Source organism: Danio aesculapii, chromosome 16 (assembly GCF_903798145.1).
Source record: "Danio aesculapii chromosome 16, fDanAes4.1, whole genome shotgun sequence".
NCBI lineage: Eukaryota > Metazoa > Chordata > Actinopteri > Cypriniformes > Danionidae > Danio > Danio aesculapii.
The window spans coordinates 4,272,727-4,299,511 of NC_079450.1; the positions used below are offsets into that span (position 1 = coordinate 4,272,727).

The window sequence follows — 26,785 nt, forward strand, 5'->3', positions numbered from 1 at the left end:
CCCACATAGACTTCTGCAGTGCTCACTGTGTGAAGAGATTTACAAAAGTGACTTAAGTATTGAGAAATGTGTCCTAGCATCTGTAAAAAACTGTAATCTACCGAAATGTGTATATTCCATACAAGCTGAAGCTGATCGGTCAATTCTTCTCATGTGACCCCTACTGAAAAAAACAGCTTAAACCAGCCTAGGCTGGTTGGCAGGTTTTAGCTGGTCGACCAGCCTGGTTTTAGAGGGGTTTTGGCCATTTCCAGGCTGGTTTCCAGCCATTTCCAGCCTGATCTTAGCTGGTCAGGCTGAAAAATGACCAGCTAAAACCAGCTTGACCAGCCAAAACCAGCTATGTTCAGCTTAAACCAGGCTGGTCAAGCTGGTTTTAGTTGGATTTAGCTGGTCATTTTCCAGCCTGACCAGCTAAGATCAGGCTGGAAATGGCTGGAAACCAGCCTGGAAATGGCCAAAACCCCTCTAAAACCAGGCTGGTCAATCAGCTAAAACCAGCCAACCAGCCTAGGCTGGTTTAAGCTGGATTTTTCAGCAGGGACTCGCGGTGTGCTCGTGGGACTCATTGGAACAAGCTGTAAACCTCCATTGGAAACAACGAATTTGTGCGGATTCTAGAAAAGATGCTATATGCTAACGACCCCTAAAAGGCCGCCATCATTTGTGATGTCCAGCAGTTGATCTTCTTGCACAGACATGCTGGATTCACCTGATTTGTTGACACATTGGATGTGGATTCATTCCTTGGCAGTTCGTGGATCATTCACTGGGCCTTTTCTGCTTTATCAAAGAAACTTTCCAAAGACGTCTGTTTCTTCCTCATTTTGCTGCTTGTGGGTTAAATTTGGGTGCTCGAGTGACCAAGATGTAGCCGAGAGAATATGATCATTTTTCAAAATAAAAGATCATTCAGACTCAGATAATTAATAAAACTAAAATAATGAATGATTTCTTGTGCAGACCGGTGCCGGTCCACAGCCTGGTGATTAAAGGCCACTGCCTTAATGCACCTCTATTTCAGACCAGCACACTCATGAGTCCAGAAAAGTAGTGCAAATGGATTTGCTATTTAATCAACGTGGCGCAAAATGTGAAAGTTAGGGTTGCGCTGGTCTGAAAATAGCAACACATCATGTCATACACGTCTTGCACCTTATTGCCCTGGGTGTACGATAGGGCTCTATGTGTGTGTGTTTGTCTGTGCATGTTTGCTTGTTTGTGTGTTTGCATGTGTGTGTGCATGCATTTATGTTTGTTTATGTGTGTGTGTGTGTGTCCGGTATCCCCAGTCCAAACGCATATAGGTGAACTGGATGAACTAAACCGGCCATAGTGTATGAGCGTGTGTGTGTGTGTGAAGGAGAGTGTATGGGTGTTTCCCAGTGATGGATTGCGGCTATAAGTGCATACATTGTTCATTCATTCATTTTATTTTCGGTTTAGTCCCTTTATTAATCAGGGGTCACCACAGCGGAATGAACCGCCAACTTATCCAGCAAATGTTTTACGCAGCGGATGCCCTTCGAGCTGCAACTCATCACTGAGATGCACCCATACACACCAATTCGCACACACATTCATACACTACGGTCAGTTTAGCTTACCTCATTCACCTATACCACATGTCTTTGGACTTGTGGGGGAAACTGGAGCACCCGGAGGAAACCCACGCCAACACAGGGAGAACATGCAAACTCCACACAAAATGCCAACTGACCCAGCCGAGGCTTGAACCAGTGACCTTGCTGTGAGGCGACAGCACAACCCACTGCGCCACTGAGCCATCTAGCGCATCCACTGTGTAAAACTAAAACATATGCTGGAATAGTTGGTGGTCCATTCCGCTGTGGCGACCCCTGATATATAAGAGACGAAGGAAAATGAATGAAAGAGGTTTCAGAGTCCAGTTCAGTCAGCGAGATCAGAGTTTTTCAGCATCATTAGCTGATGTTTTGTCCTCTGTGTGTCTGTATGTGTATGTATGTGTGTGTGTGTGTGTGTGTGTGTGTGTGTGTGTGTGTGTGTGTGTGTGTGTGTGTGTGTGTGTGTGTGTGTTTGCTCTCTGAGGGTTTGATGTTCAGCAGGGATTGATGAACTGCTGTAAATAGCTGTGTGTGACTGTGATGTATAGTTTTGTGCTGTGTTTTTTTATGTTAGCGCTGGTTTTGTTGGTTTGCGGTCAGGATGATCTTCAGGCTGGATGGAGGTTTAATACTCTCAGATCAACACTTCTGAATATGACCCTCTCAGATCTGTGCATCCTAAAGCGGTTTAAATGACTTGATGTTTCATGAGAGCAAAAAATAAATCAATAAATAAACAAATAGAAGACCAAGGGGGAAAGAAATTAAAATAAATAAATAAATAAATAATATGTTCAAGTAAACAAGGTACTTTTGTTGGTGATATTATAAATGTTTACTTTATTTTATTATTAATACTAGTAATTAATATTATATGTACAATGTGGGCTGTATATCGCACTAGTGGGACACTAAGGCACTCGGTCTGCGGCCTTGTGCCAACGCACTCTTCCCACCAGTGCCGATATACAGCCATATCGCACTACTACTTGTGTGATATTGCTCATATAATATATTATATTATATTATATTATATTATATTATATTATATTATATTATATTATATTATATTATATTATATTATATTATATTATATTATATTAAATTAAATTAAATTATATTATATTATATTATATTATTTTATATTATATTATATTATATTAAATTAAATTATATTATATTATATTATATTATATTATATTATTTTATATTATATTATATTATATTGAATTATATGATATTATATTATATTAAATTAATTAAATTAAATTAATTAAATTATCTTATATTATATTATATTATATTATATTATATTATATTATATTACATTATATTATATTATATTATATTATATTATATTATATTATATTATATTATATTACATTATATTATATTATATTATATTATATTGATTAAAAATAAACCTGACGATAAAACTAACCGTACTATTTATTTATACAGTATGCAAAAATTGTAATCTTTTCTGCAACTGTTGACTGATAACCCAATCCCGCAGGCACCCAGATGGCAGATCACTTTTATTGGACAAGAATTGAGATGCGCCTGTGTGTGGCTGCGTATATTTCTTTATTATAATTGTAGATATTGTAAGACAATAGATCATCTGTGAAAGGCAGAATACAGTGGAATATAAATAACACCGCAGCTGAGACTCTTGCTTTGGACTTGTTTTTTTTATTTAATTCTCGCAGTGAAAACAAAGCAGGTGTGTAGGCAACAGATGCCCGAATGTTGCTCATCCACGTCCAAAACAGCTCGTTATGAAGAGATGAAAGCGTGGGAAGGGAGGAAGACTGAAAATTATTTTTGATCATATCTTGTTTTGATCCTCGGGAAGCATCAGAATTGGTCACGCACAGAAAGCGTTCAGAGATTGTTCAGCGGGTGGCGAGAGCGCTGCTGTATTTACAACGTCTTGCTAACTATAGTCTTAAAGGGGCATCTCTGGCTGTTTTTAAATCCGTGATCAAAACCTTCTTGTTTTTTTTAGCCTTTATTGTAGTGTTAATTGTTTTAAATTTTGCTTGACATTTACTTTTAACCCCCGGTGTGCTGTTGGGGACGTTTTCATTCACTTGTTGAGTATTAATTTGACCACGGCTTTCTCTGAGTTTGAGCAAATGGAATGATTTTTGGTGACGAATCTTATTTTGACACATATTTTGAAGAAAAGCTTTGAAAATAAATACAGTTGAGGTCAGAATTATTAGCCCTCCTGAATTATTAGCCCCTCTGTTTATTTTTTCCCCAATTTCTGTTTAACGGAGACATTTTTTTCAACACGTTTCTAAACATAATAGTTTTAATAACTAATTTATAATAACTGATTTATTTTATCTTTGCCATGATAACAGTTCATAATATTTTATATTTATACAGCTTAAAGTTACATTTAAAGGCTTAACTAGGTTAATTAGGCTAACTAGGCAGGTTAGGGTAATTAGGCAAGTTATTGTATAAAGATGGTATATTTTGTAGACTATCTTAAAAAATATATAGCTTAAAGGGGCTAATAATTTTGACCTTAAAATGGTTTATAAAAAAATTAAAAACTGCTTTTATTCTAGCCGAAATAAAACAAATAAGACTTTCTCCAGAAGAAAAAATATTATCAGACATACTGTGAAAATTTCCTTACTCTGTTAAACATCATTTGGGAAATATTAAAAAAAGAAAAGAAAATTCAAAGGAGGGCTAATAATTCTGACATCAACTGTATGTAAAAAAATCAACAATACACTCTGGGCAAATGGACTCTCCTTTCATTATGTTCGGGGTTGTTTTTGCCCCATTGACTTCCATTATAATCACATTTTTATTACAAAGCCGTGACAGCATATAATCATGCATTCTTGATTGTTGCTGGCTTTCCCTGATGGGAAGAGGTAAAATTTCACATTCTTACTGTTGATCATCAGTTGCAGTGCAAAAACAGCTTAGTTCCCTAGCAGCAGGGGAACTTCAATGCTATGTGGAAATATCTACTATAGCGATTTCATCCTAAGCCAATCATCTGAAAGAGTAATAAAACGGGCCAATGAAATGCCAATGAGTTGTCGGCGTCAGCATGCACAGCTGGAAGCAATTACAATCAATATTGTATAAAGATGCCTGCTGTGCATCGCAGAGTCTCCTTTTCGCTTTCAGAACCTTCACGCTACTGAGAGAGTCTTTTTGAGTTCCTCCAAAGCTTCTTTTAAAGGGGGAGAACGAGAAAGCTGCTGGAGCAGGCTCCTTCTCCTGGTCCTGAGTGTGTGACACGTGGCGGCAGACGGTCAAGCTGGGCTTTCTCTCTTGCCTGGGTGTTCTCTGGGTCCGGTCCTTCTAGAGCGGTATGTATAAGCTAAAAGAGCAACACGTTCATGCAGCGCGTCTTTTTAAAGACATCGTTCAGACTGTGCATTTCTGGATGTGGTGGTTCCCTGTCCATGGATGACGGGCACGAGAATCACTGCGATGGCATGTCTGTTGCGCAGCTAAGATCGCGGCTCGCTATTGCAGAAGGACAAATCACCCCTGTTGTCTTCTGCAATAGCGGTTGGCACTCGGGCAGATCTGAAGGTTACAATGAGGGTCAATCAAGGGTGGGCTGTCATTTTTCGATAACAATTCGGAAGATCGTTTTCAAAAACCCATAATAGGGGCTCTTTAACAATATTGTGTTAACACATCTGTTTTGCTCTAAAATTAGCCTCGGCTGGGTCAGTTGGCATTTCTGTATGGAGTTTGCATGTTCTCCCTGCGTTCGCGTGGGTTTCCTTCGGAGCTCCGGTTTCCCGTACAGTCCGAAGACGTGGTACAGGTGAATTGGGTAGGCTAAATTGTCCGTAGTGTATGAATGTGAATGAGTGTGTATGGGTGTTTCGTAAAACATGTGCTGGATAAGTTGGCGGTTCATTCTGCTGTGGCAACCCCGGATTAATAAAGAATTTAAAAAATTTGTCATTGCTAATGCTACATTGTTTTCGCAAGGTATTATGAGCTGCCAAACAACATGTATATATGAAGAGTTCAGATCATAGACTGTAAAATATATGGACATAGCATCCGTGACGTCACCCATAGGTTTCTGAACACTGCAAAAGAAGCTACAAGTAGGCACGGCCAACTGTCGCCATTTTGTTCGCGCGTCATCACACCCACGGCGGGATACCAAACAAGGGCAAAGAGGCGGAGAGTGAGCGGAGCTACAGACACCTGCTGGAACTTTGCTAAGACCTGGCAGACAGACTTTACTTTGGGAGAAACGCTTTATACTTTATTACCTGCGACTCGTTTGTGTTCTGACCACATGTGCTTGGCTGTACACTATATCAATAAAGTGTTTAGTCTTTTAAAAACACTGTAGTCATATAATGAGCCACTAAGCAGTGCTCATATGACGTTTTTCTACAGGAGGAAAACGCTAATTACTTCCAAACACTTTAGATGTGTGTGTGTTAGTAAATGCAAGATTATTGATGAACTCCAGCATAACACTGTATGATAACGCTTCAGATGACTGATCTAGAGTCTACAGCTAATCAATCTGTCACATTCTAAAGAAAAATATTAATAATAAATGATCTTAAATAAAACAAATACATTTATAGAGATGGTATACAAGTATATAACTTTACTCACATGGGAAACGAGGCCACATGAATGGTTTGTGAGCACAATTAAATGCACACAGCATCCCATATCATCTGATAATTGTAAGAAATAAGTCCAAAAGGCAGCTGACTGTGTAAAGCCACATAAAACAACACAAAAATACGATGAATATGCCGAGATCAGAGGCTAATCTGACGGATTCAGCTGAGGTGAAGTGACGGCGACCAGCGAGACCTAGCTGTCACTCAAGTGACCACGCCCTTAATTATGCAAACTTAATATAACCTAATATAAAGGAAATGGATGAGTTATTAAAAAATTCACCCCCTCACAGTTGTCATGGAGGGTAATAATAGCTATATGAACCAAAATCGTTCTTTGTACCAGGCTGTAAACACCTTTTTTTCTGTTGTAAAGTTGGCCATTCTAACAGTGGGCTCAATAGAAATTTGCTCTATTATGGAGTCAGGACTAGCGGAATTTTGATGAACTGCAGTTTCAGTTACTTCTGTATTGGCTTCCCGAGGGAGAGCGGGAGGTTGCGGCTTGGTTCAGATGCAAAAGCCGCTAAACGGCACTTCCGCTAAAAATGAGATGATGACATTGAGTGAATGCTTTAGGCACGTAGTACATGTTCAACAAATATTTTTGCTTCAAATCATCTAAATCCCAGAAATAACAGTTTGTTGACAAAAGCCTCTAAACGTTACTTGCCTTTGACAGCAAAAGCCACTATATCCCGAGAACCAATCAGAAGGCGCGAATCAATCATGTTTTTAATGTAGCAGCGCGCTGATACGCCGGCTTTTATAGGGTGAATGTTTTATTCTGCTTTCGATTTCGATTTTAAAAGACGGAGTTTGATAAATTGGATCAGCCTGTACGACTGTCAGTGACAGGCAAATGAAAACGTCCCTTACCTCAAAAAAGAAAAAGAAAACACACCGAACAGTCGGAAGTGTAACATGCATTCATAATGTTTTTTTTGTGCAACTCCATGTCGCGAATGACGAAGTTAAGATGCCTTTCTTTAATCCCACATGGATGCTATGAGGATAAACAAGAGACAAAAAAGAGACCAAGACCTTGAGTATGGTGAGAATGAATGAATGAATGAATGAATGAATGAATGACAGCTTCTAAAAGTATCTTGAGACACATCCCCTTTTTGCCCAGTAGGCTTCCCTTATGTTTTATTTGCTAATGTAAGCTATTTTTTTGAAGATAAATATAATCTATAAAACTATACATTATTTATATTACATCTTATTACTATGTCTGATAAGCGTTTTATATTAATGGCCAATGCACAGATATTGATATTGACGCTACATTTGAATGTAACAAGCTTAGTTTACAAAGTTTACAAGGTTTACATTGCTCTACTTACATTAAATCTAAATCCTAAATATCAAAAATGACATAATGCACTTACTTGACAGATTTCATTAATTAATTTTCCTTCTGCTTCTATCAGGAGTTAACACAGTGGAATGAACCGACACTTACTTAACAGATTAATGTATTTTTAATTTTAGGAGGTTTGTGTAATGTGTGTTATGTTTGGTAAAATCATTTCTAATGTGATCTTAAGTGATTTTTGAGCTAATTGTTTTGTACCAGTAGGTGGATTTAGAGGTTTTTGCAAAAAAAGCAGAAGTGGATTTTGCAGGTTTTGATGCAAAAGAAAATCTAGCTTGTTAAAAAACAAAGAATTGTTTTAATTGACATTTTTGAAAAAAAGTTATTTTATTTACCAGCTAATAACCTTATCATTCCCTATAAAATGAAACTTCTGAACCTAATCAGAGGAGCCTGATAGAAAATGCTTATTTACAAAAAAAAAGAGGTCTGATGGATTTAGAGGCTTTTGCATCTTAACGTCACATAGTTCCTGCAAATAATTAGCAAATTGTGGCATGTTGCAAAACATTTGCATCTTGTGTTTTATCGACGTGGTAGCGCAGTGTTGTCGGCTCAAAGCAAGAAGGTTGCTGATTCGAGCCTCGGCTGGGTCAGTTGGCATTTCTGTATGAAGATTGCATGTTCTCCCTGCGTTCGCGTGGGTTTCCTTCGGAGCTCCGGTTTTCTGCACAGTCCAAAGACGTGGTACAGGTGAATTGGGTAGGCTAAATTGTCCATAGTGTATGAATGTGAATGAGTGTGTTTCCCAGAGATGGGTTGCAGCTGGAAGGGCATCCGCTTCGTAAAACATGTGCTCGATAAGTTGGCGGTTCATTCTGCTGTGTCGACACTGGATTAATAAAGAGACTAAGCCAAAAAGAAAATGAATGAATGAGTAAAGATACACAAAGAAAAGTTTTAACCCAACACAATAGAGAGAGAGAGAGAGAGAGAGAGAGAAAAAGCTCAGGTTATATATAAAACAGATCAGAGAAAGGGCTAAAAGCATTGCTTATTTTGAATGAACGAATGTTTTATTGATGATGTCATCGGCGACTAGTCGACGTTGACCTGACTTCGATTAAATAAAAGTTGACTCGTTTACAAGTAAGTCGTTCACAAGCGTAAGTATGTGTGTGTGTGTGTGTGTGTGTGTGAGAGAGACCTTTGCTCACTTTTATTTATCCGTCTGAGAAAATCAAAAATAGGCAGCTCAGCTCTCAGAACATAGTAACAGAGTAAATGTATTTCTGCACACACACTATAATCCGCTGTTTAATTCCACAGAACTCCATATAAAAGCCAGAATCTTTCTTGCACCGGCCTATCTAAAGGGTTAATGCTGATCAAAAATGCATGATTATATACTGTCATGTCTTTGCAAACAAAAACAATGTGATTACAATGGAAGTCAATGGGGCATAAACATAATGAAAGGGGGGTCAATTTGAATAACACACAAGGGTTAAAATTGTTAATAGTTTATTAATTTTGATAACTGCTAATTAAAGAAATGTGACAGTGAATTGTTATGCAGCCTATATAGAGAGACTGCAAACTGACAGTAAGTTAAGCAGAGGACCAGCTCTGGAGCTCATAACCCTGATCCTCTGGCTGTTTTATGGGCAGTGGAGACCCAGCGACTGGACCCACAAATCAACATCAAACTCAGTCCTGCAGAAGGCTCAACTTTCTGGGAAAGCATCGATCGTGGGCGCAGGCCTCTGGGATCAATAGCTTTCTCTCTCTCATTGTTTAAAGCAATGGCCTTTAGCCCATAAACAGCATTTTCTGCAGAGGCGATCGAAGCAGCGTCTTATGAGTGTCTCCGTAATAATGAGAGATGACCATCTGGAAAGCTTTTGGCTCTCTATAGGCTTGAAATTTGCATCCTTAGAAATAATGCCTTTCCTTTATTTTGCAGAATGAAGAGGGAGATAAAAACAGTCCAAAAAAATACATAAAAAAGTAAAGGTATAGTTAAAACTGTCTTTAAAAACTTGTAAAAATGAAACGTGAAATGTTTATTCTAGGCTAGAGCACCCTTAGAGGTCAGAGGAGTGAGGTTTACCTGCACAGCACCTACTGGCTGGCCTCCGTTTATGTAAGGCAGTGTTTCCCAACCCTTTTCCTGGAGGCACACCAACAGTACATATTTTGGATGTCTCCCTTACCTGACTAATTAACTTTAGGTTTTGGAGTCTCTTCTGATGTTCTAATTAGGTGATTCAGGTGTGTTTGATTAGGGAGACATTGACAATGTGTACTGTTGGTGTGCCTTCAGGAACAGGGTTGGGAAACACTGATGTAAGGCACTTTACATTGCCATTGTGTATGAAATGCCCTATATAAATAAGCTTGCCTTGCTTTCTAAAATCAAAATAATGAATAAACAGACGGAGGTTATTTTAAACACACAATTTATATATGGTTTAGGTAAAACCACAGTGTTAATTTTATAAATTGTTGCCAGATCCTGATTAAACATGATGAATAATAGAGAAAATCCATGTGCAAATCCATGCAAGATCATTGTTTCTTTTTATAGAAGGGTATTTCATACAAAATGTGTGACGTGGGAAGTATGATCAGAGAAATGAGGTATTAAAGAGTGAATGGAAAGACGTTCTCTTATTCTGTCACGAACATGCATCACACAAATCGCATTAAATCGCCAAATATCGCTCCTGCAACACAAAGACTGAATTTTCACTGCAGGAAAAACCCAGAAAGGCTGTGTTTCTTCATTAGCTGCTTGCTACCGAGCTCTCCTTCCACACGTCAGGGAGAAATCTGTTCATTTTTCATAGTTTCTGGAGTCACATACCTTGTTAGCAGCCATATTTCCACAGAACAGTCTGGATAAAAACAACATGGTGAAATTACACCGAGAGATTAAGCTGAGCTCTGTCTGAACATGTGGCGGATTTTTGGAGGTGATTATATTGAGATGTCATTTTCACAACATAATTTGAGCTGAAAGAGAAAAACGGGCCAGCACAAAAGCGAACAGAAATCACTTCCTTTGTCCTGCTGTTGAAATCTTTACCGTGTCAGATATGTGAACAGCAGGTGTTTCTCAATGCACTCTGACACTCTCATTGTGAATGACAGGAGGCTGGAAATAAAAACAGATGAAATCCTGCAGGGATTTACCTGCACCTGTTGTCTCAAAGTAAAGCAGTAAGAAAGACGAAGGTTTATATCGAACATATACAGCTCTGCATTGCAAAAAGCGATTAGTTGACTTTACTTTAAAAAGTGAGTTACTTTTAAAGCATTTAGTTGACTTTAAAAAGTAAGTAAACCAATTGCGTTTGAAGCATATTAGTTGATTTTGCTTTTAAAAAAGTGAGTAAACTCATTGATTTTAAAGCAATTAGTTGACTTAATTTGAGTAAATTTGAGTAAATCAGTTGCTTTCCAATCGATTAATTGAGTTGGAAAAGTGAGTAAATCCATTGCTTTTAAAGTGACTAGTTGACTTTACTTACAAAGAAAGTAAATCTATTGCTTTTAAAGCCATTAGTTGATTTTGCTTTTAAAAAAGTGAGTAAACTCATTGATTTTAAAGCAATTAGTTGCCTTAATTTAAAATGTGAGTAAATCAGTTGCTTTTAAATCGATTAGTTGAGTTGGAAAAGTGAGTAAATCCATTGCTTTTAATGTGACTAATTGACTTTACTTACAAAGTGAGTAAATCTATTGCTTTTAAAGCCATTAGTTGATTTTGCTTTTAAAAAAGGTGAGTAAACTCATTGATTTTAAAGCAGTTAGTTGACTTAATTTGAGTAAATTTGAGTAAATCAGTTGCATTTCAATCGATTAATTGCGTTGGACGAGTGTCCTCACTTCAAAATGGAACAAAATTAAGACCCTGCTATTGAACTCCCTTTCTCCTCATCCCTGTCTATGAGGCGCCGAACTCAGTATCAGTGTGCGAGAGAGACCGTGGCTGCGTCCGAAACTCCCTACTACTCAGCAGGTACTGCATTTGAATTTAAACGTACTACTCGGCCGCCTTATTCTAAAATGCGGAAGTGCGGCTGTTTTCGCGATTGTTTTAGAACTTCCGATTAGGTCCCCTACGGGAGAAATGACTAGGAATAATAAACGGCAGAAAACAGTCAAACTACTTGCTCTATAAACAAATGTTTGCATTACTATACAGACCAAGTAGAATAATATAATAAGAAAATATCAGTTTGCAACATTAAGCAGCGTAACGAGCAGTTATTAACGTCTAAAAATGAATGGAAGTGAATAAGACCGGAAGTCTCGAGCCAAAAAGATTCAAATGGCTGCACCCACTGGTCGGCAAAGAAAAAGGTGAATACAGTATGAATGTGAAAAGTATGAATAGATATGAATAGAAATGATATGCACATTAAGATAGCAGCAAGTTTTATGACACTGTATAACAATAATTAATATTTTTACAGTACTGTGACAGTTGGGTTTAGGGTTGGGGTGGGGGTAGGCGGACAAAAATACAATTTGTTGGGTAATTAAATAGATAAAATAAATAATACGCTGTTTTACCTTACTGTGACGGTTGGGCTTAGGGTTGGGGTGGGGGTAGGCGTTAATAAAATACAATAAATTGGACATTTCATAAATAATATAAATAAATCTCGTTAACTTCCGACCGCATCCATATCCGATCTAGCAACAGCCTGAAATTCAGACGTACTACATCCGCCATTTTGTCATGGTCACGTGACCTACCTGCGTCAGTTGCGTCGCTTTACTACCATTCATGAATTCACAACATGGGATAGCGCAGCATGCATGGGATGGGTTGTTACTAGATCGGATATGGATGTGGCCGGAAGTTAACGAGAATTATTTATATTACTTATTCAATTTCCCAGTTATTGTGTTTTATTATCCGCTGTCGCCTCTGGCTTACATGGTTTGGGATCTGTAGAGCTGCGCATCGTTGGATTTGCTCTTCAATATTTGGACTCTCAGTAGTGATTATTAAACCACACTGAACTGAGCTAAACTGAACTGAACTTAAACACTACAAACTGAACTACACTGTTCCTATTTACTGTGACCTTTTATGTGAAGCTGCTTTGACACAATCTACATTGTATAAGCGCTATACAAATAAAGCTGAATTGAATTGAATTACCCCCACTCCAACCCTAAACCCAACCATCACAGTACTGTAAAAATATTAACTATTGCTATACAGTGTCATAAAAAACGCTAATATAATTGATGTGCATATCGCACTTCCGGCCAGCCGCGTATCCGATCTAGACTTCACCCTTGGGATACGCACTTCAGAATCTCGCTGGAAGTAGTAAGTCATCTGGGTACTTCTCACATACTGATTTTCGAATTCTATGAATTCGGACATCTGCTTACATACTGATTTTAGCGTACTGTATAGTATGGAAGCATGCGGTTTCGGACGCAGCCCATGTTCACTCCGCTCCGCGCTGAACTAAAGTGTTTTTAATAATCAAACGTCCCCGTGTCGCACGACACAACGAATCGATTATAAAATTGATCGTTGCAAACGATTTTAGTAACCGATTTTTATCGATTTAATCAATTCGTTGTTGCAGCCCTATATGAAATAACAAAAAAGGTGCAGTGTTCTCATATGTTTCATGCTTATTTTCACGTTGAGACAACACAATACTAATGTTTTAACTTTAAGGAATTAAGAAAACAATAACCCTATTTCTAAATATCACTTTTTTTTATTTTGCAATATTGAACTTCAGGTGGGCGACGCAGTGGCGCAGTAGGTAGTGCTGTCGCCTCACAGCAAGAAGGTCGCTGGTTCAAGCCTCGGCTGGGTCAGTTGGCGTTTCTGTGTGGAGTTTGCATAATCTCCCTGCATTCGCGTGGGTTTCCTCCGGGTGCTCCGGTTTCAGTCCAAAGACATGTGGTATGGGTGAATTGGCTAGGCTAAATTGTCCGTAGTGTATGAGTGTGAATGAGTGTGTGTGGATGTTTCCCAGAGATGGGTTGCGGCTGGAAGGGCATCCGCTGCGTAAAACAAATGCTGGATAAGTTGGCGGTTCATTCCGCTGTGGCGACCCCAGATTAATAAAGGGACTAAGCCGACAAGAAAATTAATGAATGAACTTCAGGTGTGCTTTAGTTTCTAATAACTCAGTGGTCTGGAATCCATTATTTTCTGTTTATACCACAGTTCACACAGCTGCTCCACTGTTCAGATGCTTAATTTCAGACATTGATCATGTTTTTGTCCTCAAACTGCTCCTGTGTGTAGCACTAGTTTCCTCCACATCTCCTCCAAAGCCTTTAGTTGTTTTTTGATGTGATTTTTGACGGTTTTAGCTGTGAAATAACTGAAATCGTTCAGCGGAGTGATATGAAGCTGCGATGCGCTCTAAAACTGCTGGAACGTATACCTGTACGAAAATATTCCTGTGCATTTATCTGAAAATACTGGCACACCTTAAAACATCCATCAGCCAATCAGAATCAAGCATTCGACAGCACCGTAGTATAACTAACAAATAACTCAACAGCATACACCAAAATAAACGTAATTATCTTGTCTCCTTTTTTTCAGAGCTGTTGAAGATTTAACAAAAGCATCAATAATGCAGCGCACGATTCACAGCACGAATGAATGATGTTTATCCAGGTCGTCCTTACATCCTGAAAGCTCTGATATGATCGCTGTAGCTCGACTGATAAAACATTTATGTAAAGATGAATCCTGCGGGCTGACAGAGGTGAAGGAATGACAAAAGGTGGCGAGCTAATACCCCTCCGTCAGCAATGATTTGATCCGCGGCCATTCAAACACGGGTTATTCCTCAGGGAAATAGGCTATAGGCTTTTGACGTGAGTGCCTTAATGGTTATATGCAGGATTTTTCATGATATCGCAGACTGGGAGTGGACAGGCTTTAATAACACAATCAGTCAAATAAATAGCATTGAAGATGATGGTGCTAACATGCTAGCTCCGGTTAAATGCAAGGAGCTAAGCTAAGAAAAGGGGGTGGGAAAGTAGATTTAGTTTGAACTGTTGGCACTCATGAAAAAATACTATAGTAAACACTGTAAAAGTGTATTATGCTGCTATTTATTCTAGTATTTAAACACTTTGTTAATGAATACAGCATACAATAGTGTGGTATCAACAACAGGGAGGTGATAAAAGTTAATACTGTAGTATGCATTAGTTTTACTACAATAAATTGTGGTGTATTGTAGTATAATATACAGTATAGTTGTACTAAACTAGAGTATTGGGTAATTTGTTTGTATTACTGTAGTCGGTGTGTTTTCATAGCAACAATATAATTGCCACAACAGATTAAATCGAGTAGCCTACTTTACTATAGTATGATTTAGTGAATTACTAAGTCAGTAAAAACTAAGTAAAGTACTAAGTACTAAGTAAAAAGTCACTTTTATATGTGGGAGTAAGGATTGAACTTAAAATGTTCCTATCATACACCCGGCGCAATAAGGCGCAAGATGTGTTTTGTGCGATTTGTTGCTATTTTCAGACCAGCGCAACCCTAATTTTCCTGTTTTGCGCCACGTTGTTTAAATAGCAAATCTTTTTGTGCCACTTTGTGGACTCATGGGTGTGCTGGTCTATGAAGGAGGTGTGTTAAGGCAGTGTTTCCCAACCCTGTTCCTGAAGGCACACAAACAGTACACATCTTCAACCTCTCCCTAATCAAACACACCTGAATCAACTTATCATAACATCAGAAGAGACTCCAACACTTGAAGTGAATGGGTCAGAAAAGGCAAACATCCAAAATATGTACTGTTGGTGTGCCTCCAGGAACAGGGTTGGGAAACACTGTGTTAAGGAACAATGTTGGTGCGTTGCTATTTTAAAGAACTGGCGCCATTGACCAATTGAAAACAGGTCTAAAGTCCAACGCAGAGCGCGTTAGTTATGTGTAGGCCCACATTCAATCTGCGCACTTAAAACATTAGTATTTCCGCAGATATTTAGCCCATCATTAATTCTGTTTATTTACTTGAGTAAATGTGTGTAAGTCTATATTTATTCAGTTTTTAAATTAATAACAGTCACATTATTGACTAATATGAAAATGTTCATCTGATTTATGTATAATACAGTTTGTACAGTAATATTTTCTGTCTTTTAGTAGAGATATTATATGAGAGACTTGCTTTGTTTACCAAATAAAGTGAATCTAACTGGATTTGCATTTTAAACATTAAATAAAACTTAAAAATCTATTTTTTATTTCACATATTAAGGTTTTAGTTATGATATTCCCAAAATAATTCCGCAGAAATATGCAGATTTTTACCAAAATTCTCCACAGAAACAGCAAAAAACATTTGCAGATTCTGTCTGGCCCTGGTTATGCGCCTATGCAGGTTCAAGCGCTTACACATTGCTTAATATACACTGAATGTACAGCAACACACAAATATCTTTACAAATGAAACAAAAATTAAAGGATTAAAATGTAAAAACCACTACCTCCATGCCTTCTTCACCTCTACGTTTTTTTTTCAGTTTATTCATAACAGTTTGCTTTTGTATAATGTTATTATTATTATTATTATTATTATTATTATTATTATTATTATCTGCATATTTATATTTGTTTTAATAAAAACAAGTTTAGATTTGTCCCCCTGTTTGCATCACCATATGGGGCATAAGAACAGGAGAACAGGACGTGTGTTTGGATAAAACTGAGTTTTTGGACCACACTTCGTTATTATTGTTAATTTATTAGTTTGCTGGAAATTAGAACTGAATTTAGAAATAGTTTTGAAAGTAATCTTTGCACTTAAAAAACGAAATTAAATATGTCAGCTAATGGATGTCTTCAGTGGAGTGAGTACAACACCGTTTCCTTATCCACCCAAGTAAAGGAGTAAAGAGTAGAAGTAAAGTACAGAGAAAATAAAGAGGTTAAATGGAGGAGGCTCGTTCTTTATCCTTGAGCTGCATGTGCTCTGTTTAACTGTTATCTCGCTAGTGAAGCGTTCAGGTTTTATGAAGTCACTCATGTAAATAGCAAATGAGCCATGGCGCGACACAACTGACTTTTAAAGGGAATGAGAGATGAGACTCTGATTGGTTTAATGCAAGATATGCTCAAAACACACCCAGAACTCATTAAGAGAATAAGCACAACCCTCTGGGTGCAGAACGTATTTCTCCATCCTTAAAACAGCAAAAGTGGATTCGGACACGTCCTTAATGGCCATGCGCTTTACACTTTGAGCCTAGATCGTTAAAATAGAGCCATGGTAAATACTATGGTGTTTTTGAAGCAAGAAAATTATACTGTATATATTGTAGTATCTTAAACTCTTTGTTAATGAATGCTACAATAAACAATACTGTAGTATCAACAACAGAGAGCTGATACAAGTAAAACAATAGTATGCTGTGGTATGCTTTAGTTTTTACTACAATAAACTGTGGTGTATTGCTGTATAATATACCTTATAGTTGTAATAAACTACAGTATTGGGTCTTTGGTTGTATTACTGTACTTGGTGTGTTACCATAAGAACAATTAAATTACCACAACAGATTAAAGTACTTTACTGTAGTATGACTTAGTAAATTACTACAATTGTTTATGTGGTATGTATATGTGGTAACAGAATTGTAAAATATGCTGGGTTCCACACAATCAAAATGTGTTAGGTGAACATAAAGGAATTAAGTTAACTCTTATGTTTTATATGGACATATTAACTCACATGTCAAATTTAAGTCAGAACATAAAACAATGAAGTTGTCCCTTCAAAAAACTCAAGTATTGAGTTGTTTTAGCTCAATTTAATTAAGTAGTTTGAACAAACGGCGATGCAGTGGCGCAGTAGGTAGTGCTGTCGCCTCACATAGAAGCCTGGTTCGAGCCTCGGCTGGGTCAGTTGGCGTTTCTGTGTGGAGTTTGCATGTTCTCTCTGCGTTTGTGTGGGTTTCCTCAGGGTGCTACGGTTTCTCCCACAGTCCAAACACATGCGGTACAGGTGAATTGAGTAGGCTAAACTGTCCATAGTGGATGAGTGTGAGTGTGTGTGTGGATGTTTCCCAGAGATGGGTTGCAGCTGGAAGGGCATCCGCTGCGTAAAAACGTGCTGCATAAGTTGGTGGTTCATTACGCTGTGGCGACCCCGAATTAATAAAGGGACCAAGCCGAAAAGAAAATGAATGAATGAATGAGTTTGAACAAACAGTGTTATTTTTGGAGTCTATTTGTGCATATTTGACCCAGAATTGACTTAATACAACCCAGCATTTTTCAGAGTGTATAAAACACAACTGTAAATCTAGATAAACTGAGAATGGCTTTTTATTATTTCAATAAAGGTAGATAATTAGTTCTGCCATTTGCCAACAACAGCGATGCAATCTGCTTTTAATTTCTTGATAAGTTACATAGGAATGTATATATAAGCTGAGGGACTGATAAATGAAAAAAACATTTCGCTTTATTTATATGTCATAGTTCAGTAAATCAGCATGAGTGCTTTTATATATCATGAATAAAACGCCCCTCTGTTTGATGCTAACAAGGGCGACATGGCTGACTGACGCTCTGCTGTAATTGGAGTAAAAGAATCATCTGTAGCCTCTGTGTGTAGGAACAAATCACACAGCGGGAAATTACTGTCGTTTTTGAGGAGTTTGCATAAATCTGCTGGCTATTATAGTCATATAGATGCATGATACATGTGACGTCAACCTTCAAATGAGTCATGCATGCTAGCGATTTTAGCGATGTTAGCGATGTGAAGAAAACAAGATTTGGGTCACTATACACTGTAGTGTATGAGTGTGTGCGTGTGTGTGTGAATGAGAGTGTATGGGTGTTTCCTAGTACTATGTTGTGGCTGGAGGGGCATCCACTGCATGAGGCATAGGCTAGAATAGTTGGCGGTTCATTCTTCTGTGGCGACCCCTGATAAATAAGGGACTACGCAATAGAAAAATTAATGAACGAATGAACCATTTAAATCTAAAGCTCACTTAAAATAGACATAACACCTTATTTTGACATTTTTTGTATTATTAATTGCAGTGAAATTCTAAAACATTTTCAGGTTTGCTGCAAATGTGCCTAAAATGACCTTTAAAAAAAAAAATTTTGACACATGAGAAAAATGGACATTATTTGATAACGTGCATTTCATTAAATAAATAAATAAATACATAAATTTTGGATGAATTTTTGCACCAATTTTATTTGAATTTTTGGCTGAAAATGTTTAATTTTTATCCCCCAAAAAAGAAAAAACTATTTTAAAAAATAATATTTTTTATTATTACCTGAATAAGTACTACCTGAAAAAAAAAAAAAAAAAAAAATATATATATATATATATATATATATATATATCTGGGGTCGCCACAGCGGAATGAATTGCCAACTTATCCAGCATATGTTTTATGCAGTGGATGCCCTTCCAGCTGCAACCCATCACTGGAAAACACCCATACACACTCATTCACACTCATACACTAACCTATAACACGTCTTTGGACTTGTGGGGGAAACTGGAGCACCCGGAGGAAACCCATGCCAACACATGTAAACTCCACACAGAAACACCAACTGACCCAGCCGGGGCTCAAGCATGACCCAATTAATAAAAAAAATATTTCAAAAATGTTAAATTAATCAATTAATAAAATTTTATTGGGAATAATTCCTTATCACAATTAACAACGGATTGTAAAATGAAAATAGCAGCTTTGAAGGAGACAAATAAAAGCTAGCAGGTCAGCAGCAATGGTAATCCCAAGGTAAACAGAGTAAATTGAGTTTCTACAAATATTACCAGAAATTCATTGGTTACCAATACTAATACTAATACTAAAACTAATACTAAAACTAATGCTAATACTAATACTAATACTAATACTAATACTAATACTAATACTAATACTAATACTAATACTAATACTAATACTAAAACTAACACTAATACTAATACTAATACTAATACTGTCACTGTAAAAATATTGTACATACATGGTTTGAAGCAGTAGAGGTTGGATTCCAGACTTTTTCTTTATTGTCCATATTTTCTCTTGATTTTATAAATAGGTAGAAAGTTTGGTTTAGTATTGTAGTTTTTTTTCTATTATTTTCTTTGTAGGGTGTAGGCAGTTTTATTGTGGGTGTTTAGGTAGAGCGTGCTTTTTGTTTTTTGGTGGGTCTTCTCTGAGCTATTGGCTTCACATTTTGGGTGATAAAAAAATAGAAAAAAGACAAATAAACGGACCCGATTTCAGGGTTCATAAAAGGGAATTTTATTTGTCAAGTGTATTATTCATGTTATGTCCTTGACCTAGACCAGGGTCGTAACACTACTAATACTACTACTACTACTACTACTACTACTACTACCACTAATACTAATACTACTACTACTACTACTACTACTACTACTACTATTACTACTACTACCACTACTACTACCACTAATACTAATACTAATACTACTACTACTACTACTACTACTACTACTACTACTACTACTTCTACTACTACTACTTCTACTACAACTACTACTAATACTAATACTTCTACTACTACTACTAATAATAATAATAATACTACTACTACTACTACTATAACTACTACTACTGATAATAATAATAAAAACATCCATTAATACAAAAACAACAACAAGTTCTTAACTAATTATTATTATTTAATAATTAATTTAATTGTCATTACAGTTTGTTTCTTGATAGCCATTTAAGCATTTTTTTGAAAACACATTTAAATAATAAAATATCCCTGCAATCATCTGGTTGAGAACTATTGCTGAAGGAAAGATAAAAAGACAGCAGTGTTAATCTAAACGAACACCAAATGAGCTTGCACCATTTAATGTTATCTGATTTGTATATTGTTCAAAAATGCACCATGCATCTTAGAAAAATTAACTTAACATCATCAAACATAAAGCATGTAATCAGGTTACCCTGATGAAGGCCGTGTTTTGCTGAAACGCGTAGGTTTTTTAAGGATTAGCCATGTGAAGAAAGGATTTTTTCATATATTTTCCACATTTTTCGAGTGCCATGGACTGATTTTTGCTGTTTATTCTGATGAATCCCTTCCCCAAAGAGCACAGACACATTATTTAAGCTACCTCTGAGCACTTTTTGTTTGATTTTGGATTTTTATAAAGCATGTACATTTGAAGACCTCTTGTCAAATTTTCATTCATTCATTCATTCATTCATTCATTCATTCATTCATTCATTCATTCATTCAGTTAGTCCCTTTATTTATCAGGGGTTGCCACAGCAGACTGAACCACCAACTTATCCAGCATATGTTTTAGGCAGCTGCAACCCAGTACTGGGAAATAATTGGGAAAAACACACACTTATACACTACGACCAATTTCAGAAATGCCAACTGCCCCAGCCAGTACTCGAACCAGCGACCTGAGCCACAGTGTCAACCTCTGTCTACAGAACAGACCACTATTATGCAATGACTTGCCTAATTACCCTAACCTATTTAACCTAGTTAAGCCTTTAAATGTCACTTTAAGCTGAACACAAGTATCCTGAAAAATATCTAGTCAAATATTATGTGCTGTCAAAACACCATGTAATGTCACGTTTGTGTCATAATGTTAAGCTCAGAGAGAGAGAAAGAGAGAGAGAGAAAAGCAATCCGATGGACTCTGACTACTCTTATCTGTGCAGAAATAAAGCAGTTTGGCTGTAAATCCTGCTGTTTCCGCATCCAGAGCCTGTGATGTTTCCTGAAAGCTCCTTCCTCATGCTGTCGGCCCTGATTTACACACACTTCAGCACTGTGGCCGATTCACTAAACCAGCTTTCACAATCACACAGCCGTATCAGCAGGGGGCGTAACGCAGATAAATCTACACACAGACAGACTCCGGGCTGTTTCTCAATTCAAGAAATGCAAAGAAAAAACGGACTTGAATTCTCATGGAGAGCCATCTTGATAAGTTACTTGGAAAACCACGAGAGCAGATGAGATAATCAAGTCAGGTTGAGCTTTACGGTCATTCTGCTACATGTGTGGACCGCGGAATGAAATGTTGTGTCTTGCAGGACAACGGTACTACATTACTAATCATAAATACAACACAACACTGGACATACTGCATATAACTAACATACAGACCGCCTAGTTTTGTGCGATTCCGCGATCGCTGAATCCAACGCAACATTAACAAAAAGTCGTAAATTTTTGAGATTCTGCAAAATTCTTGATTGAGCGTGAAATGTAAATAATCTCATAAAACATCCAATTCCAAACCATATAATCAAATTATATTAATTTCAGTTTGCAACTAATTGTTTTACGTGATGTTTTATAAACAAATTTCGGGAGGAGCACGCGCAGAAGTTTCAGTATCAAATACGTCATTGACAATTATTCTATTATCCAATCAGTTCTTGACCAAACACCTATATATACCAAAGCTGTCTTACCTGCAGCATCTTACGACTTTAGCATCCCTCCACCACCCAGACACCTCACCTCTTAAGCATTACAATTCAATTTCAATTCAATTCAATTCAATTCAATGCATTAATGCAGGCTAACAAACAGTGGCAGAAAACACCTTTAATAACCTAAGAAACCCACCAAATCCCGAATAACCTACCACATTCTGTGATCATTTGTTTTACAGGAAAGCCTACATGCTTTCATACATGTGATTTGAATGATGTGAGAGGCGATCTTACTGTGATCATTTAATTGTAATAATCCGCAGGCCATGTGTGTTCCAAACCATGGGTTGTGATCCGTAGGAATCACAGATCAACCGTGATCCGTTACACCCCTACTAATATATATATAATATATACAGTATATATATATAATCAAAATAAATGGAAAACATGAAAAAAAACCTTGTCAGAATCCAATAATACAAAACGCAGATTTCATCTCAGTGATTAAGAATAAAATCCCAGTAACTGCACCAATAGAAAGCTGACTCTTTCTCTTAATGCACAAAATAAGCACATTTCACAGTGTGTTCATACTGTATGCTTCAATCTCAAGCAAAGATATCTTCACCAAGCAAACATCTTAATGCTCTCTGAATTATGCACTGGAGTGGTCTGATGTGTGTATGCAATCTGACACGGATCTATGAACACAGATGGATGTGCTCAGAAAACGCAGAGCATCTGTCTTCCACTCGGACTAATTCTGACTTAAAATCAATGTCCATTAGGCTGACTCTCAACTATATGGATGTCTATGGATCGCCTTGATTTTATTTTCGCCTTTAATATGAGGCCCTGGATTTCAAAACCTGGGCCGTTCCAGAACAATAAAACACATGAGATCATTTCTGCTCGCTCGCTTTAATTTATGTCAATAAACATGAACTCCTGCTCCAACTTGTGATATGCAACAACGTAAACTTCAGTGAATTGTGAAAATCAATCTTACCTCAGCTCCAGTCAGGTAAAACGCAGAAAGAAGACCGCCAACATAACGAATGTTGACCTCAAACAGAGATGCCTCACCATTCTGCAGAAAACACACAAGATGTGCATTAGTAATGTAAAAAAAACGGTGTGAAACGAAAATCTAACTTCAACGGTAATGCTGTTTTTAACAAAGCTTGTTGACTGGTTACAGATGAACATGCAAAAATGCGCATAATTACATAATATTTATATTTAAAAACATTTATAGTCTTGAAGAGGAGACATATTAAATCAAATGTTCTGTTCTTTTGAACTAATGAAGTACTTTTAATTAAACACAGTAGTTTCTTTACTGTATTTTACTACATTTAAGATTTATTCCATCCATTACACAGCTAAACATAATATTTTTTATATACATTAAAATGTGTAAGAAACTGGTCAGATATCGTTAATAGTAATAAACCAAATTTTCAATTTTCAATCAATAAAAACAATTTACTCTGCCCTCTTTTTAAGCCATCGATCACACATTTATTTAATCAATTATTGAATTTTCAATCATGAAAAACAATTGACTCCACCCACTTTTAAAGTCAATCACATTGGTCATCAATTATTCCATTTTCAATCATTAAAAACAATTTACTCCGCCATCTTTTTAAGCCATCAATCACATTTACGCCATCAGTTATTCAATTATTCAACTTTCAATCATTAAAAACAATGTACTCTGCCCTCTTTTTAAGCCATCGATCACACATTTATGTCATCAATTATTGAATTTTCAATCACGAAAAACAATTGACTCCACCCACTTTTTAAAGTCAATCACATTGGTCATCAATTATTCCATTTCAATCATTAAAACAATTTACTCTGCCGTCTTTTTAAGCCATCAATCACATTTACGCCATCAGTTATTCAATTATTCAACTTTTCAATCATTAAAAACAATGTACTCTGCCCTCTTTTTAAGCCATCAATCACACATTTATGTCATCAATATTGAATTTTCAATCATGAAAAACAATTGACTCCACCCACTTTTAAAGTCAATCACATTGGTCATCAATTATTCCATTTTCAATCATTAAAAACAATCTACTCCGCCATTTTTTAAGCATCAATCACAATTACGCCATCAGTTATTCAATTATTCAACTTTCAATCATTAAAAACTATGTACTCTGCCCTCGTTTTTAAGCCATCAATCAAATTTATTTCATCATTTATACAATTTTTAATCATTACAAACTATTTACTTTACCCTCTTTTTAAGCCATCAATCACATTTTTTATTATCTATTGAATATTCAATCATTAAAAATAATTTACTCCGCCGTCTTTTTTAGCCATCAATAACATTTAAGTAATCAATTATTCAATCATAAAAAACTATTTACTCTGCCCTCTTTTAAGTCATCAATCACAATTATGTATTCAATTATTCAATTCTCAATTATTAACAATTATTATTATTAAAATTATTATTAAAATTTGTAAATTTATTCCACCCTTTTTAAGTCAATCAAATTTTCATTAAGAATTATATGATTATCAATTTTCAGTCATCAAAAACAATTTACTCCGCCCTTTTTTAAAGCCATCAATCACATTTGTCATCAATTATTCACTTTTTAGTCATTTAAAACTATTTAATCCACCCTCTTTTTTAAGTTAATCACAATTACATCAACAATAATTCAATTATCAATTTGTAATCATTAAAAACTATTAACTCTCCCCTCTTTTTAAGTCATCCATCAAAATTACGTCCTCAATTATCAATGTTCAATCCATAAAAACAATGTACTGCTCCCCCTTTTTAAGTCATCAATCTATTTCACATCAACAATTATTCAATTGTCAATTTTCAGTTATTAAAAACAATTTACCCCTGCCCCTCTTTTAAGTTAATCACATTTTCAGTAATCAAATATTACATTTTCAATCATTAAAAATGATTTTCTCCACCCTCATTTAAAGCCATTGATCAAGTTTACATCAACAATTATTCAATTATAAACTTTTAATCTTTAAAATCAACTTACCCTGCCTCTTTCAAAATCATCAATCACATTTATGTCATCAATAGTTAAATTTTCAATCATTAAAAACAATTCCCTCACCCTCTTTTTAAGTCAATCACATTTACGTCATCAATTATTCAATTCTCAATCATTGAAAGTCATCAATCACATTTAAGTAATCAATTATTCAATTTTTAATCATTAAAAAGATTATTATCCCCTTTCTAAGCCATCAATCAAATTTATATCATCAATTATTCAATTTTTAATCATTTTATGCTATTTACTCCATCATCTTTTTAAGCCATCAACCACATTTATACATTCAATTGTAATTTTTTTTTCATTATTACAAACTATTTATTCCACCTATTTAAGTGAATCCAATTTTCATCAACAATTATTTAATTATAAATTTTCAATCATTAAAAACAATTTACTCCACCCCCATTTTAAACCATCAATCACATTATGTCATCAATTATCCAATTTTCCACCCTTTTTTAAAGTCATCAATGACATTTACGTCATCAATTATTCAATGTTCAATCATTACAATTTACTCCGCCCTCTTTTTAAGTCGTCAATCACATTTATGTCATCAAGTATTCAATTACTCAATTGTCAATCATTAAAACCAATTAACTCCACCCTCTTTTTAAGTCATCAATTATATTTACATCAGTATAATTATTCAATTATTCATTTTAGATTATTTCACTTTACACAGCGGATGCCCTTCCAGCCGCAACCCAACACACTACGGCCAATTTAGCTTATATTTAGCACCCGGTGGAAAACGTACGCGAACACGGGGAGAACATACATACTCCACACAGAAATACCAACTGACCCAGCTGTTGCTTAAAGCAGCGACCTTGCTGTGAGTCAATGGAGTAATTCAATTATTCAATTTTCAATCACATTTATGTTATCATTTATTCAATTACTCAATTTTCAATCATTAAAAACAATGCACTACAATCCTCTTTTTAAACCATCAATCACATTATGTCATCAATTATCCAATTTCCCGCTCCCTTTTTAAGTAATCGATCACATTTACATCACAACTATTCAATTATTCAATTTTCAATTGCATTTATGTTATTACATTTTCAATTTTCAACCATTGAAAACTGTTTATTCCGCCCTCTTTTTAAGCCAATTATTACAACACCAATTATTAAATTTTTAATTTTCAATCATAACAAAACATATTACGTCCATATACACTGAAATATCACATCTACCCACGAAAAAACATCACAATAAAAAAATATGTATTGCTTAGAAAAATCACATCCTAAAGCATACAGTTGAATTCATCATTATCGAAATTGTATAACAATGAACAACCCTACAATTAGGGGTGAGAAGGACAGCAGAAAACAACTCAACCATTGCTGTTCTGGCACAATACAAATGTCCCTAAATAAATAAATAAAAAAATAAAAAATAACTGAATAACTGAATGAATGAATGAATAAATGAATGAATGAATAAATAAATAAATAAATAAATAAACAAATAAGTGAATGAATGAATGAATAAATGAATAAATGAATAAATAAATAAATAAATGAATAAACGAATGAATGAATGAATGAATGAATGAATGAATAAATAAATGAATAAACGAATAAATAAATAAATAAATAAGTGAACGAATGAATGAATAAATACATAAATAAATAAATAAATAAATAAACGAATGAATGA

The 26,785-nt window shown here is 35.8% G+C and overlaps 1 protein-coding gene across 1 annotated transcript in view; it reads right to left on the reverse strand.

The window, feature by feature from the left end:
- The window catches only part of LOC130243039 (mannosyl-oligosaccharide 1,2-alpha-mannosidase IC), a 327,298-nt gene that overhangs the window by 44,540 nt on the left and 255,973 nt on the right, over positions 1–26,785 (reverse strand). The window contains exons 4-5 of the mRNA XM_056475074.1: positions 23,050–23,130; positions 4,697–4,931 (exon numbers count right to left, since the gene is read on the reverse strand). Coding sequence (XP_056331049.1) covers positions 4,697–4,931; positions 23,050–23,130 — 316 coding nt within the window. The remainder of the gene's footprint in view (positions 1–4,696; positions 4,932–23,049; positions 23,131–26,785) is intronic.